Source organism: Triticum aestivum, chromosome 3D, assembly GCF_018294505.1.
Source record: "Triticum aestivum cultivar Chinese Spring chromosome 3D, IWGSC CS RefSeq v2.1, whole genome shotgun sequence".
Lineage (NCBI taxonomy): Eukaryota > Viridiplantae > Streptophyta > Magnoliopsida > Poales > Poaceae > Triticum > Triticum aestivum.
Genome location: NC_057802.1, coordinates 399011767 through 399028402, shown reverse-complemented (window position 1 = coordinate 399028402; position 16636 = coordinate 399011767). Strand labels below are relative to the sequence as shown.

At 45.5% G+C, this 16636-nt stretch overlaps 1 protein-coding gene across 1 annotated transcript; it reads left to right on the top strand.

The window, feature by feature from the left end:
- Positions 1–14436: 14436 nt before the first annotated feature.
- Positions 14437–16636, top strand: LOC123079166 (FCS-Like Zinc finger 8). Its single transcript, XM_044501855.1, has 3 exons — positions 14437–14726; positions 15385–16112; positions 16199–16636. The coding sequence occupies exons 2-3, from the start codon at positions 15424–15426 to the stop codon at positions 16317–16319; spliced, it is 810 nt and encodes a 269-aa protein (XP_044357790.1). The 5' UTR covers positions 14437–14726; positions 15385–15423; the 3' UTR covers positions 16320–16636.

Genomic DNA, 16636 nt, shown 5'->3' with positions numbered 1-16636 from the left:
CGATGACAAAGGGAATAACGTATGTTGTTATTGCGGTTTGACCGATAAAGATCTTCGTAGAATATGTAGGAACCAATATGAGCATCCTGGTTCCGCTATTGGTTATTGACCGGAGATGTGTCTCGGTCATGTCTACATAGTTCTCGAACCCGTAGGGTCCGCACGCTTAACATTCGATAACGTTTTGTATTATGAGTTATGTGTTTTGGTGACCAAAGTTTGTTCGGAGTCCCGCATGAGATCACGTACATGACGAGGAGTCTCGAAATGGTCGAGAGGTAAACATTCATATATTGGAAGGTAGTATTCAGACATCGGAATGGTTTCGAGTGGTTCGGGTATTTTACCGGAGTACCGAGGGGTTACCGGAACCCCCCCCCCCCAGGGAAGTATTGGGCCTACATGGGCCTTAGTGGAGAGAGAGGAGGGCCGCAAGAGGTGGCCGCGGGCCCCCCCATGGCAGTCCGAATTGGACTAGGGGAGGGGGCGGCGCCCCCTTTCCCTCTCCCTCTCCTTCCTTTTCCCCTCCGGTAAGAAAGGAAAAAAGGGGGGCGAATCCAACTAGGAGTGGAGTCCTAGTAGGACTCCCCCCATGGCGCGCCCCTCCTGGGCAAGATGAATCATTTGAAACTTGCGAACCATGCCTCATGGGCAAGATGACTAAAACTCCATTCTTCGGAACAATGGAGCCAGCCAATGACTTATTGGAAATAATACATACCGATGTATGCGGTCCGATCAGTGTTGAGGCACGCGGCAGGTATTGTTATTTTCTGACCTTCACACATGATTTGAGCAGATATGGGTATATCAACTTAATTAAACATAAGTCTAAAACATTTGAAAAGTTCAAGGAATTTTAGAGTGAAGTGGAGAATCATCGTAACAAGAAAATAAAATTTCTACGATCTGATCGCAGAGGTGAATATTTGAGTTATGAGTTTGGCCTTCATTTAAAACAATGTGGAATAGTTTCACAACTCATGCCACATGGAACACCACAGCGTAATGGTGCGTCCGAATGTTGTAACCATACTTTATTAGATACGGTGCGATCTATGATGTCTATTACTGATTTACCACTATCGTTTTGGGGTTATGCATTAGAGATAGTTGCATTCACGTTAATAGGGCACCGTTTAAATCCGTTGAGACGACACCGTACAAACTGTGGTTTGGCAAGAAACCTAAGCTGTCGTCTCTTAAAGTTTGGGGTTGCGACACTTACGTCAAAAGGCTTCAGGCTAATAAGCTCGAACCCAAATCGGAGAAGGGCATCTTCATAGGATACCCTAAGGAAACAATTGGGTACACCTTCTACCATAGATCCAAAGGCAAGATCTTTGTTGCCAAGAATGGAACCTTTCTAGAGAAGGAGTTTCTCTCAAAAGAAGTGTGTGGGAGGAAAGTAGAACTTGATGAGGTAAGTGTACCTTCTCTTGAATTGGAAAGTAGCACATTAGTGAAATCCGTTCCCGTTATGCCTACACCAACTAGAGAGGAAGCTAATGATGATGATCATGAAACTTCAGATCAAGTTACTATTGGACCTCGTAGGTCGAACAGAGCACGTTTCGCACCAGTTTGGTACGGTAATCCTGTCCTGGAAGTCATGTTATTAGACCATGGCGAACCTACGAACTATGAAGAAGCTATGGTGAGCCTAGATTCCGATAGATGGCTTAAGGCCATGAAATCTGAGATAGGATCCATGTATGAGAACAAAGTGTGGACTTTGGTGGACTTGCCCGATGATCGGCAAGCCATTGAGAATAAATGGATCTTCAAGAGGAAGACAGACGCTGATGGTAGTGTTACTATCTACAAAGATCGAATTGTCGCAAAAGGTTTTCGAAAAGTTCAACGTGTTGACTAGGATGAGATTTTCTCACTCGTATCGATGCTTAAGTCTGTCTGAATCATGCTAGCAATTGCTGCATTTTATGAAATCTGGCATATGGATATCAAAACTGCATTCCTTAATGGATTTATTAAAGAAGAGTCGTATATGATGCAACCAGAAGGTTTTGTCAATCCTAAAGGTGCTAACAAAATGTGCAAGCTCCAGTGATCCATCAATGGACTGTTGCAAGCATCTCGGAGTTGGAATATACACTTTGATGAGTTGATCAACGCATATAGTTTTATACAGACTTGAGGTGAAGCCCGTATTTACAAGAAAGTGAGTGGGAGCACTACAACCTTTCTGATAAGTATATGTGAATGACATATTGTTGATCGAAAATGATGTAGATTTTTTTGGAAAGCATAAAGGAGTGTTTGAAAGGAGTTTTTCAAAGAAAGACCTCGATGAAGCTGCTTACATATTGGGCATCAAGATCTATAGAGATAGATCAAGACGCTTGATAAGACTTTCGATGAGTTCATACCTTGATAAGATTTTAAAGGAGTTCAAAATGGATCAGTCAAAGAAGGAGTTCTTGCCTGAGTTGTAAGGTATGAAGTTGAGTAAGACTCAAAACCCGACCACGACAGAAGATAGAGAGAGAATGAAAGTCATTCTGTATGCCTCATGTAACGCCCACGATTCGGCTATATCTCCCACGTGTCGAGGCACGACTTAGAGGCATAACCGCATTGTGGTATTGTCGCAAGAAGGGTTATCTTCACACAATCCCATGTAATGAATAAGAATGGGATAACGAGAGTTGCCTTACAATCGCCACTTCACACAATACATAAAATAATTCATACATCATCCAAAATCCACACATAGACCGACTACGGTCAAATCCAAATGAAAATAAGATAACCCCAAATGCTAGATCCCCGATCGTCCCAACTGGGCTCCACTACTGAACATCAAGAAAAGACACATAGTAACGACCACGTTCCTCATCGAACTCCCACTTGAGCTCGTTTGCGTCACCTGGACTGGCATCGTCGGCACCTGCAACTGTTTTTGTAGAATCTGTGAGTCACGAGGAGTCAGCAATCTCACACCCGCGAGATCAAGACTATTTAAGCTTATAGGAAAGGAAGGTGTAATGAGGTGGAGCTGCAGCAGGCACTAAGCATATATGGTGGCTAACATACGCAAGTGAGAGCGAGAAGAGAAGCAACGCAATGTTCGCGAAGCTAGAAATGATCAAGAAGTGATCCTGAAACTACTTACGTTCATGCATAACTCAAACCGTGTTCACTTCCCGGACTCCGCCGAGAAGAGACCATCACGGCTACACACACAGTTGATGTATTTTAATTTAAGTCAAGTGACAAGTTCTCTACAACCGGGCATTAACAAATTCCCATCTGCCTCATAACCGCGGGCACGGCTTTCGAAAGATAATACCCTGCAGGGGTGTCCCAACTTAGCCCATTATAAGCTCTCACGGTCAACGAAGGATAAACCTTCTCCCGGGAAGACCCGATCAGTCTCGGAATCCCGGTTTACAAGACATTTCGACAATGGTAAAACAAGACCCGCAAAGCCGCCCGAATGTGCCGACGAATCCTGATAGGAGCTGCACATATCTCGTTCTCAGGGCACACCGGATGAACACTACGTACAACTAAAACCAATCCTCGAGTTTCCCCAAGGTGGCGCTGCAAGTGGCTCTAGTTTGCACCAGCACTCAGAGGAACACTGGCCCGGGGGTTTAAATAAAGATGACCCTCGGGCTCGCGAAAACCCAAGGGAAAAAGGCTTAGGTGGCCAATGGTAAAACCAAGGTTGGGACTTGCTGGAGGAGTTTTATTCAAGGCGAACTGTCAAGGGGGTCCCATAAATCACCCAACCGCGTAAGGAACGCAAACTCAAGGAACGTAATACCGGTATGACGGAAACTAGGGCGGCAAGAGTGGAACAAAACACCAGGCATAAGGCCGAGCCTTCCACCCTTTACCAAATATATAGATGCATTAATTAAAATAAGAGATATTGTGATATTCCAAAATATCCATGTTCCAACATGGAACCACCTTCAACTTCACCTGCAACTAGCAACGCTATAAGAAGGGCTGAGAAAAAGCGGTAACTTATCCAAACAACGGTTTGCTGGGACAAGATGGTTAGAGGTTTGACATGGCAATATGGGAGGCATGATATAGCAAGTGGTAGGTAGCGCAACATGGCAATAGAGCGAACAACTAGCAAAGCAAAGATAGAAGTGATTTCGAGGGTATGGTCATCTTGCCTGAGATCCCGCAAGGAAGAAGAACGAGTCCATGAAGAAGGCAAACAGACGGAGTCGAACGAATCCTCACAATCGCAACATAACCGGAACTATCAAGATGAAGGAACACCGGAAAGAAACAAACAACATGGTAAACAACCATCACATTCACATGGCATAATGCACAATCAAGTATGATGCATGTCCGGTTTAAAGAGGCATGGCATGGCAAGGTGCACAAACAATACTACACATTAAATGGAGCTCAATATGCAACGAGTTGCATATTGACGAAACACCACGTTCGAGTTATTTAGTTCGCTCTTGTTTAAGTACACAACAATATTAAATGTTGTTAACCATGTAAAGAGGTGAAGCATAATAAAACTGCACATCTAGGCAAGTTTAAATGAGGCCGGAACAACAAACAACAATTCCGGAAAATCCCCATGTGCATATTTTAGATTTGGTACTATTCTACCCTAAACATAATTTTTTATGTTGTTAAACAGCAAAATGAAGTGCACCATGTTAAACTAGGCATTTTTCTACCCCATTTACATATAAAGATTATTTAATTCGAAACTACGGTTAATTAGTTATGAAATAAATCATTTTAACATGGAATTTAAGCAAATTTAAACAAACAGCATTTTAAACATTTTAAAAATGGATGAAAGCAGCATATTCTGAACCTAGATGAAATTCTAAGCATTTTACATATATAAAACATTTTAATCCGATGCACGGTTATTTAAATATGAGCAATGCAAGATGATGGCATTCCCTGTAAATATGCAAAAGAAATTAAAACAACATGGAACACGGGCTGGGCCAACCACTCTCAGTGACGAGAGGGCCCGTGGTGCTGAGGTGGCAGGAGTGTGGGTGTGGAGAGTGGTGTGTGTGGACAGAGAGAATGACGAGTGGGGTCCCACTGTCATAGAGTGACAAGTTCTCTACAACCGGGCATTAACAAATTCCCATCTGCCTCATAACCGCGGGCACGGCTTTCGAAAGATAATACCCTGCAGGGGTGTCCCAACTTAGCCCATTATAAGCTCTCACGGTCAACGAAGGATAAACCTTCTCCCGGGAAGACCCGATCAGTCTCGGAATCCCGGTTTACAAGACATTTCGACAATGGTAAAACAAGACCCGCAAAGCCGCCCGAATGTGCCGACGAATCCTGATAGGAGCTGCACATATCTCGTTCTCAGGGCACACCGGATGAACACTACGTACAACTAAAACCAATCCTCGAGTTTCCCCAAGGTGGCGCTGCAAGTGGCTCTAGTTTGCACCAGCACTCAGAGGAACACTGGCCCGGGGGTTTAAATAAAGATGACCCTCGGGCTCGCGAAAACCCAAGGGAAAAAGGCTTAGGTGGCCAATGGTAAAACCAAGGTTGGGACTTGCTGGAGGAGTTTTATTCAAGGCGAACTGTCAAGGGGGTCCCATAAATCACCCAACCGCGTAAGGAACGCAAACTCAAGGAACGTAATACCGGTATGACGGAAACTAGGGCGGCAAGAGTGGAACAAAACACCAGGCATAAGGCCGAGCCTTCCACCCTTTACCAAATATATAGATGCATTAATTAAAATAAGAGATATTGTGATATTCCAAAATATCCATGTTCCAACATGGAACCACCTTCAACTTCACCTGCAACTAGCAACGCTATAAGAAGGGCTGAGAAAAAGCGGTAACTTATCCAAACAACGGTTTGCTGGGACAAGATGGTTAGAGGTTTGACATGGCAATATGGGAGGCATGATATAGCAAGTGGTAGGTAGCGCAACATGGCAATAGAGCGAACAACTAGCAAAGCAAAGATAGAAGTGATTTCGAGGGTATGGTCATCTTGCCTGAGATCCCGCAAGGAAGAAGAACGAGTCCATGAAGAAGGCAAACAGACGGAGTCGAACGAATCCTCACAATCGCAACATAACCGGAACTATCAAGATGAAGGAACACCGGAAAGAAACAAACAACATGGTAAACAACCATCACATTCACATGGCATAATGCACAATCAAGTATGATGCATGTCCGGTTTAAAGAGGCATGGCATGGCAAGGTGCACAAACAATACTACACATTAAATGGAGCTCAATATGCAACGAGTTGCATATTGACGAAACACCACGTTCGAGTTATTTAGTTCGCTCTTGTTTAAGTACACAACAATATTAAATGTTGTTAACCATGTAAAGAGGTGAAGCATAATAAAACTGCACATCTAGGCAAGTTTAAATGAGGCCGGAACAACAAACAACAATTCCGGAAAATCCCCATGTGCATATTTTAGATTTGGTACTATTCTACCCTAAACATAATTTTTTATGTTGTTAAACAGCAAAATGAAGTGCACCATGTTAAACTAGGCATTTTTCTACCCCATTTACATATAAAGATTATTTAATTCGAAACTACGGTTAATTAGTTATGAAATAAATCATTTTAACATGGAATTTAAGCAAATTTAAACAAACAGCATTTTAAACATTTTAAAAATGGATGAAAGCAGCATATTCTGAACCTAGATGAAATTCTAAGCATTTTACATATATAAAACATTTTAATCCGATGCACGGTTATTTAAATATGAGCAATGCAAGATGATGGCATTCCCTGTAAATATGCAAAAGAAATTAAAACAACATGGAACACGGGCTGGGCCAACCACTCTCAGTGACGAGAGGGCCCGTGGTGCTGAGGTGGCAGGAGTGTGGGTGTGGAGAGTGGTGTGTGTGGACAGAGAGAATGACGAGTGGGGTCCCACTGTCATAGAGGCCAAAATGGCAAAAATAGGGCACTTCACACAACTGGCCCGATGGGGATTCGAACCTGGGTCCATAAGGTAAGTGGGAGAGGTTTCAACCACTGCGCTAGGATCGGGTGGTCTGGATAAGGGTGCGGCCGAGCTGCCCTTAAACAGTTAGGTGCCCTGGCTTGGCTTCTTCTACGGAAACAGAGGAGATGGCATCGTCGCCGGCGAGCAACGGCGGCACGGCAGGACTCCGTATGCAGAGGCGGGCGTGCGGGAAGGAGCAGCAGTGCTGATCCAAGGGCGTGGGAAGGCTAGGAGCGGCGGGGCGCTCAAGTTCGAGCTCGACTCGGCTCGGGCATGCGGTCGCGCGCAGTGGCAGGGAAGGGAAACGCGGCGAGGCGGCGGGTCCTTGCGTTCGAGCGCGGGCGCGCGGTCAGGGTGCGGGCGTAGGTACGGCGACACGCGACGCGGGGCAGAGAGGGGGTTGTGCTCGAGTTCGAGCATGCGTGTGCAAAGCTGCGGTTGCGGGAGCCCGAGGACGAGCTAGTGCTTGACTCAGGCCGTCTCGGCGCTGCCGAACTGAGGCGATGGCGAGCAGGAATGCAGCATTGCGGGCGAGGCATGCGGGTGCGCGTGCGTGCGAGGAAACTGGCAAGGACGCGAGCATAGCGTGGAGTGCGTGTGCAAGAACAAGAGCGTGCAAGACAGAATACTTCAACTACACCCAAAAATTCAGAGATCGTCGGAGCATCAAGATCAAGGCGGAAGCGCGACCCTAGCATCTCCTACGGGGATCATCCAGCATCGAGAAGGACAAGGGAGGAAGCCGGGTATACCTCCTTACCCTAGGACGAGAAAACGTGGCCGGCGATGGAGGGAGGCGTCGGCAGCGGGTCAACGAACTTGGCGCGATCTTCTGTTTGAGATGCAGAGGAAGAAGGGGACGTCGTGGAAGGAGTTCTCGGCCGTGGATCAGCGTCAGGACGGAACCAGGGCGGCGTGCACGATCGCTTGGACGAAGGAGGGGAGGCCGCAGAGGAGGGTTAGGCCGGCGGTGAGGTCGTGACCGAGCCGGCCATGGCGTGGGCGGCGGTGGAAGCGACGCGTGTGTGTCCCCTCACCTGTGGCGGCGGCGCGGAGGAGAGGGAGGAGAGGAAGGGGAAACCCTAGGGCCTGGTTGGGGTCTTATAGAAGGGGTGCGGACCCCGTGGCTTGCCACCGAGGCCATGTTCCCCTGCCCGCAGGTTTACCGTGAGGGGGAGGTGGCGAGAGGAGGAAGAAAAAGGTAGGGGAGAGGTCACTGCATGCGGGACCGGCGTGGGTGTCCAGCGTGGATCACCACACGGAAGGGCGAGCGAAGGGGGCTGCGCTGGTGGGCTGGTGTTGCGCCTGGCGTGCGGGGCTAGCTGGGCCGGCCTGGAGGCCGAGGCCCAGGTGGCTGCTGCTGGACTGCTGCTTCCCTTTTCCTTTTTCTTCTTCAGACAGAAAACAAAAGGAAAAGCACAGGGGGATTTGGAAGGATTTTGAGAAATGTGACAAAATTATCAAGGTCCTGAATTTGTTTAGTATTTAATAAAATTGATTTGGGAAATTTTAAAGGCAGAAAAATATTCCAAGTTTGAATTAGGTTCCAACTTGAAGCAATTTTTGTCCCAACCAAACCAACTCCAAATTAGGTGAAACTTGGCAGAGAGGTGAGTAGCATGATGCTAGAATTGTGAGGAAGAGATGAACATTATAGGAGGAGTGAAAAATGGCACTTGCCAAATAGAAGCAAGAGAAGGAGGGGATGGGTGATGCAAGGGGTGATCATGCATGAAACACACAATGCACATGATGAGCATGATGAAATGCAACATTACAAGAAGCACAAATGCAACACTTGAAATGATCACAATGCAAACATGGATGACAAAAGCAATACATAAAAGGAAATGGCATAGCAATGCAACAAATAACAACACAAAGACAACCAAAAGAATCCAACCATGATAGACCCAAGGAATTGGATGAAGACCAAAATTGATACATTGTCAAAATAAGGAAGGTTTTACATCTGGGGTGTTACAACACTCCACCACTACAAGAGGATCTCATCTCGAGATCTAGGAATGGCACCGGAGGGAAACAGAAGAGGAAGAGAAGAGGTAAAACTAAGTTGCTTCTTTGACAAACGAGTGAAACCATGAACCTTGAGAGATTGAACGAACTAAAAGAGAGAATACAAGGGAGATGAACGAGATTGAGAACACTCCGTTAGACAAGTGGAACAAGCAACATTACGAAAAAAACTTGGGGTTGCAAAGACATGGATGAAGAGCTCCAGCGACAAGGAAGGACATGTAACCGCTCCGGTTGAAACGGAATAAGCAAGGAATGAGAACGAAAGAATGCAGGCAGCACTCCAGTAGAAAAGAGAAGCAAAACTTAATAAGTTGGAAGAACTTGAATGAGAGCACAACACTCCTGTTGAACGGAAAAGCAAGGAAAAGAACATGATCTTGAGAAAACGAGATGATTGGTTGAAGAGAGCAACATCACAAGGCCTCCGGAGACAATGCATGATAGTTATATAGTTGGAATGAATAGAACGAAGAATGAAACCAACATCTCCTACCATAAATGAATTTGAAAGAGCATCCTTACAAAGTAGGATTGAATGGAGTTGTTTGAAAAACAACAATGGTAAAAATAAGCTTGTTGTGGGCTTATGGAAACAACTCAAAACTTAGAGGTGAATACATGCCACTAGAAAGATGAGATGATTTCGGTCGAAATCGATATAAAGATCACCGGAAACGGATGCACGGTTTGCAAATGGCAAGCAAAACAAGAATGACACGATTCTGCGATTACAGCATGATAGCACTTAGAATACATCAAGTAACTATGCCACAGCACTCCAACATAGCAACAAAGCATATGGCAGTAATCTATAGGAGATGCTTGACAAAAGATGAACACTGAGCTACGGCTAGATCACAGCAAGATGTAGTTGATGTATGAATTAATTTATGTATTGTGTGAAGTGGCGATTGTAAGCCAACTCTCGTTATCCCATTCTTGTTCATTACATGGGATTGTGTGAAGATAACCCTTCTTGCGACAATACCACAATGCGGTTATGCCTCTAAGTCGTGCCTCGACACGTGGGAGATATAGCCGCATCGTGGGCGTTACACCTCAGCCATAGGTTCTATAAAGTATGCCATGATGTATACCAGACCTATTGTGTACCTTGCCATGAGTTTGGCAAGGGGGTACAATAGTGATCCAGGAGTAGATCACTAGACAGCGGTCAAAATTATCCTTAGCTACCTAAAGAGGACTAAGAAAATGTTTCTCGGTTATGGAGGTGACAAAGAGTTCATCATAAAGGGTTACGTCGATGCAAGTTTTGACACTGATCCAGATGACTCTGAGTCTCAATCTGGATACATATTGAAAGTGGGAGCAATTAGTTAGAGTAGCTCCGTGCAGAGCATTGTAGACATAGAAATTTGCAAAATACATACGGATCTGAATGTGGCGGACCCGTTGACTAAACCTCTCTCACAAGCAAAACATGATCACACCTTAGTACTCTTTGAGTGTTAATCACATAGCGATGTGAACTAGATTATTTACTCTAGTAAACTCTTTGGGTATTGGTCACATGGCGATGTGAACTATGGGTGCTAATCACATAAAGATGTGAACTATTGGTGTTAAATCACATGGCGATGTGAACTGGATCATTGACTCTAGTGCAAGTGGAAGAGTAAAGGAAATATGCCCTAGAGGCAATAATAAAGTTGTTATTTTATATTTCCTTATATCATGATAAATGTTTATTATTCATGCTAGAAGTGTATTAACCCGAAACATGATACATGTGTGGATACATAGACAAAACACAGTGTCCCTAGTAAGCCTCTACTAGACTAGCTCATTAATCAAAGATGGTTAAGTTTCCTAACCATAGACATGTGTTGTCATTTTATGAACGGGATCACATCATTAGGAGAATGATGTGATGGACAAGACCCATCCGTTAGCTTAGCATAATGATCATTCAGTTTTATTGCTAGTGCTTCCTTCATGTCAAATACAAATTCCTTCGACTATGAGATTATGCAACTCCCGGATACTGGAGGAATGCCTTGTGTGCTATCAAACATCACAATGTAACTGGGTGATTATAAAGATGCTCTACAGGTATCTCCGAAGGTGTTTGTTGGGTCGGCATAGATCGAGATTAGGATTTGTCACTCTGAGTATCGGGGAGGTATCTCTGGGCCCTCTCGGTAATGCACATCATAAGAAGCCTTGCAAGCAAAGTGACTAATGAGTTAGTTGCGGGATAATGTATTACGCAATGAGTAAAGAGACTTGCTGGTAATGAGATTGGAGTAGGTATGAAGATACTGACGATCGAATCTCGGGCAAGTAACATACCGATGACAAAGGGAATAACGTATGTTGTCATAACGGTTCGACCGATAATGATCTTCGTAGAATATGTAGGAGCCAATATGAGCATCCATGTTCCGCTATTGGTTATTGACCGGAGAGGTGTCTCGGTCATGTCTACATAGTTCTCGAACCCGTAGGGTCCACACGCTTAATGTTCGATGACGATTTTGTATTATATGAGTTATGTGATTTGGTGAATGAATGTTGTTCGGAGTCCCAGATGAGATCACGGACATGACGAGGAGTCTCGAAATGGTCGAGAGGTAAAGATTGATATATAGGACGATAGTATTTGGACCCTAGAAGTGTTCCGGAGGGTACCGGGTACATATCGGGTCAGCGGAAGGGGTTCCGGGCATTCCCGGCAAAAGATATGGGCCTAATGGGCCAAGAGGGGAAACACAACAGCCAGCAGGGGTTGCTGCGCCCCCCATATGGGCGAACCATAGGAGAAGGAAAGTGGGGAAGAGAGATGGAAGGGGAGGGATTCAGCCTCCCCCTTTCTTCCCTCCTCCCTCCTCCTTCCTTCACCCTCCGGAACTTATGAAAGGGGGAGGCCGAATTGGGGAGGCGCCCAAGTAGGATTCCTCCTACTTGGGGCGCCCCCTTGCTGCTCCCCTTCCTCTCCCACCTATATAAACATGGGGAGGGGGCGCCTAGAACACACAACAACATCTGTTAGCCGTGTGCGGCGTCCCTCTCCACAGATTACACCCTCGGTCATATTCTCGCAGTGCTTAGGCGAAGCCCTGCGCGGATCACTTCACCATCACCGTCATCACGCCGTCGTGCTGACGGAACTCATCTACTTCCTCGACACTTTGCTGGATTAAGAGTTCGAGGGACGTCATCAAGCTGAACGTGTGCAAAACTCGGAGGTGTGTACGTTCGGTACTTGACCGGTCGGAACGAGAAGAAGTTCGACTACATCAACCGTGTTGTCAAACGCTTCCGCTTTCGGTCTACGAGGGTACGTAGACACACTCCCCCCTCTCGTTGCTATGCATCTCCTAGATAAATCTTGCGTGAGCGTAGCATTTTTTTTTAAATTGCATGCTATGTTTCCCAACACTATTCCTTGTCTTGCTCACTACATTGTCATTCCAACCGATGTTGAGCCACAATATGTTTCATCCGTTAATTTTTTTCAATATATGAAGAGAGGCTCATGTATGTTGAATGTAAAAAGCTAGGTGATAGCTCTGGCGTGGATCTGCCGCCATGAGGCTGGTGTAATTTGTATGCTTGTGTCCTTTGGTTCATTCTTCTATTTTAATTCTTTTTTTTTGATAATTTACTGTCAGATATGGATTTATGTGGTGATCTCACCGCCTCTGATAAATATTACATGTCGATATGCCTTCATTGCAGCCAATTCCATAATTTGGCACGAATCGTACCTCCATACATTATAATTGATTACCGTCCATTTAAAAGTTGAACAAAACATGTCTACTATTTTGTACATTCCATTTTATAGTGGTTGTGTGATCCTGTTACAATTATGTTTGTGTTATCCTTGAACCAAACAAATTCTTGGATGACGGCGGAGTTTTTGCGTCGCTCCCCTTCTGGGAGGCCTTGCCGGGGGCACATGCATGAGGATGGCACTCTTATGCGGGGATTTTGTCGACCGGTGGAGTTTTCTGTTCTATTTTGTCATCACCCCATGGTTGATTAGTTGGGTTATGCTCTGTGACGCTGACAATGCAATCTTTTATGTCGATCTTTGTCGTGTGGCAACTTTCTTCAGCTTGTGCCTTTGTTGGTGAGATTTGTGAATGGCAACTCCTTCCTAGATCTTGACCTTCCTGATTTGCCTGTAAAGCTGCTAGGTTATAAGCTGTTACATAATCATGTATCTTTTTCGTCGTTTTCTTTTTTCTTGTTGCATGTTGTTGTCCTGTGTAATCATATCCGGTTAATGTCTTTGTTAATTCAGTCAGGCTCGCCTCGAGCCTTTTCTCAAAAAAAAATACAATGTGCATATAATTCCTATGCGGCCCAAGATATATGCGCGATGTTGATATCACCACGGAAGGTAAATAGATGATGCATCCAAATGACAGGTGCACAACGTTTCTATAGGTACAAACAATCTGGCCCCGCAAAAAAAAGTATAAACAATCTGGATAGCTTTAAACTGACTGATCAATGGACCCTTTCTTAAGAGCCTTGTTGTCCGGCACGTCTAGATATTCTTGATGCGGTTTGAAATATGATTTTTAGGCCGGATTAAAACATTTTCTTGTCATTTATGTCAAACCAAACTGTCCATACCAGTTATACCGTTGTGCATATGTATATGAAAGGACCACTACAACAAGTGACATTTTTACGGGAGTACACATAGTGATACTTTTTTTTGCGAATACAGTGATACACCCAATTAGAACAAAGAGATCATTCAAATGAAAACACTTTATTTTACTTTATTTTTCTTATTAAAGCAGGACCTAGAAGGTCCCGAAGCACTGGATAAAGTCATCCCAGAACATAACTGAAAGCATCTCCAGTGATATCGAAGTTAACCAATGAAGTAAACTGTTGACATAAATTAAAATAAACTAAAACCCAGCACCATTACGTCGCTAAACTTAGGCGTGTCCGGAGTTAATGTTCTCCAAAAAGTAAAAATAGTCACATGGAGCAGCACTGGAGTGCCTTCCAAGAAACACAAAAGAAAAAGGAAGAGAGAAGAAAAAATAAAAAGGAGAAGAGAAAACAAAAATAGTACTAGGTATCACTGTAGTAGTACTCTCTTCGGTCCTTTTTACTCTGCATATTAGGTTTGTCCGAAGTCAATCTCATCCAACTTTGACCAAGTTTATATAAAAAATTATAGACATTCACGTAACAACACCAATATCATTAGATTCATCCTGGAATATATTTTCATATTATATTTATTAGATATTACAGATGCTAATAATTTCAAATATAAATTTGATCAAACTTAGCAAAGTTTGACTTACGGCAAATCTAATGTGCAGAGTAAAAAAGAGCGAAGGGATTACTACTACACTACATTAGGAGAGAGGTACACTACATTAGGAGAGAGGGAGAGAGGCGAGGAGCCCCGGAGAAGGCACCGCACCCGCCCGTTGCTTTTGCATGCTGCGTGTCCGCGCCGAGGACACTTGTCTTCTCCCCATAAACACACCAGCAAGCAACCACATGGAAAGCACGGAGGGGGAGGAGCAGCAGCAGCGAGTCTAGAGCGAGAAGCAGAGTGCCCTGGAAGCCTCCCCCACCCCATTCCCCCCTTTCTTCTCCCCACCCTTCTTAGTCCCGTCGCGCGAGGAGGGGCGCCGCCGCCTGAGCGAGCATCCCCGCCCGGCCGCCGAATCGACCGCGAGGTACGCATGCACCCACTACTACTACTCTCCCTGAGTGGAAAAGATGCCGCCTCCCTTTCTAGATTTGTGTATGCTTGGCCCAGAAGTTTTTGCGGTTCTTGGCTGGTTTCCCAGTCCGGGCCTCAGATTGGACGGCTTTCGTGTACTGGTTGCTTGATTCCGCCGCGATTCGTGTCGCGTGATTTCTGGTCGGTGGTAATGCCGCCTTCGACCTTCCCTTTCGTGGCCGTCGCAGTGCCAGGTTATGGAGCTCGGAGTTTTATTGCTGCATTCCTGTAAATCCTTGTTGAAGCAGCCGTTGGGATTTGGGAGTAATAAGATTGGGGGGAGAAGAGCTTCTGCTGTTTATCCGTTTGGCTTGGTGTTCTTCCTTTTCTCACCTTGACCATGTTCAAGTGACTGTAGTTTTCGGTCTTGCTTTTTGAATTTGCAAGGATGAGATGTTTGTGCTTGGAACCGGCAGGCAGTTTGTTAGTTTTCATTAAAAAAATCATGTACCCGGTTAATCAATCATCGTTCTTTTGTTCTCTCTGATTGATTGATCCTTTGGCCCATATGAGTAAAAGCAAAAGCTGAAATTTATCTGAACTTTTCTTTGCTCTCGTCACTCACTGCTGACTGATCTGATACTAAAAAACAAACCGCTTGACTGTTTCAGAGACAACTTGCTAGTGCCTGTGCTCCTCAAGAGCAAGCCATGGACAACTGCGCCGACCAGAGCCTTGGACAGAGGAGCATTGGATTCTTCAGGGTGCCTGGTCTCTTTGTGAGGCTAAGCAGCAAAGGCCTGAATGCAGTGGACCCTGATTCAGTCTGGAGCCCAACCTCTCCTCTGGATTTCAAGAACCTGCCGTCATCAAACACCGTGGGCACCAATCTCAAGCCCACTGGATTGCTAGGCATCGAGGCTGATCTTCTGAAGCTCAGAACCGGCTCCCCGAGAGTCGGTCTTGGCCTTGTCGATGCCCTCACCGCCGATGAGGGCTCGTTGCACTTTGGAGGCAAGAACTCCTTTCTTGAATCCATCAAGCCATTTCTTGAGCTTGGGCTGCCAAAGGCGGCTGCCGATGCATCCTCGTGTCAGAAGACCGGTTCGGCTGGCCTTGGCGCCGCCATGAAGGAGAACACAGGCTTTGTTCATTGTGACTGTGAAGATGAAGAGTACACCTGCGTGATCGAGCACGGCCCGAACCCGAGGACGACGCACATCCTGAAAGGCCACACGGTGGAGGTGCCCAACGGCGTCCGTTCCAAGAGGCCGATTTTCACCATCGAGCCCATCGAGGAGCAGTCATGGCCGTCGATGCCGGCTGCTGGCGCCGCTTCTGGTTCGTGCTCCCACTGCAGGAAGCGGCTGCGAGAGGACATGGACACCTTCATGTATCTGTGAGCACTGAAACCATTTTTGCTTCCACCTGTTTTTATGTGGTGTGTTGTTCAGTTGTTGAGTTTTGTGTTGGATTGGAATGCAGGGGCGAGGCGTTCTGCAGCAACGAGTGCAGGAAGTGCTGCATCGAGGAGGAGATCGATGAGGTGGTGGTGGAGCTCATGATGCTGGATTCCGGCGGCTCCTCTGCTGGTCTGCATTGGTGAAGATTGCTTGCTTGCTAGTAGTGGTGGCGAGGAGGCGTTGCCCACAAAGCGTCTGTTCTTTCTTTATTTTGGTTTGAAACTTGGTAGGACTCAGCAGCAGGGAAGGGAGGGAGAAAAACGCTTCTCATTCTGGTTTTTGTATGAATGGAGGAGAGGTTTTGAGTTATCCAGTGTCTGCCATAGCGCAATGGCTGGACCATTTTCATGGGTATTGGGAGTATTCCTTTTTGGCGTAAGACTGGTAGAAATACTCAGATATCGATGTGCCATAAATATATTAATCAATCAATTATATTACCTTCTTATATATCTTTTAA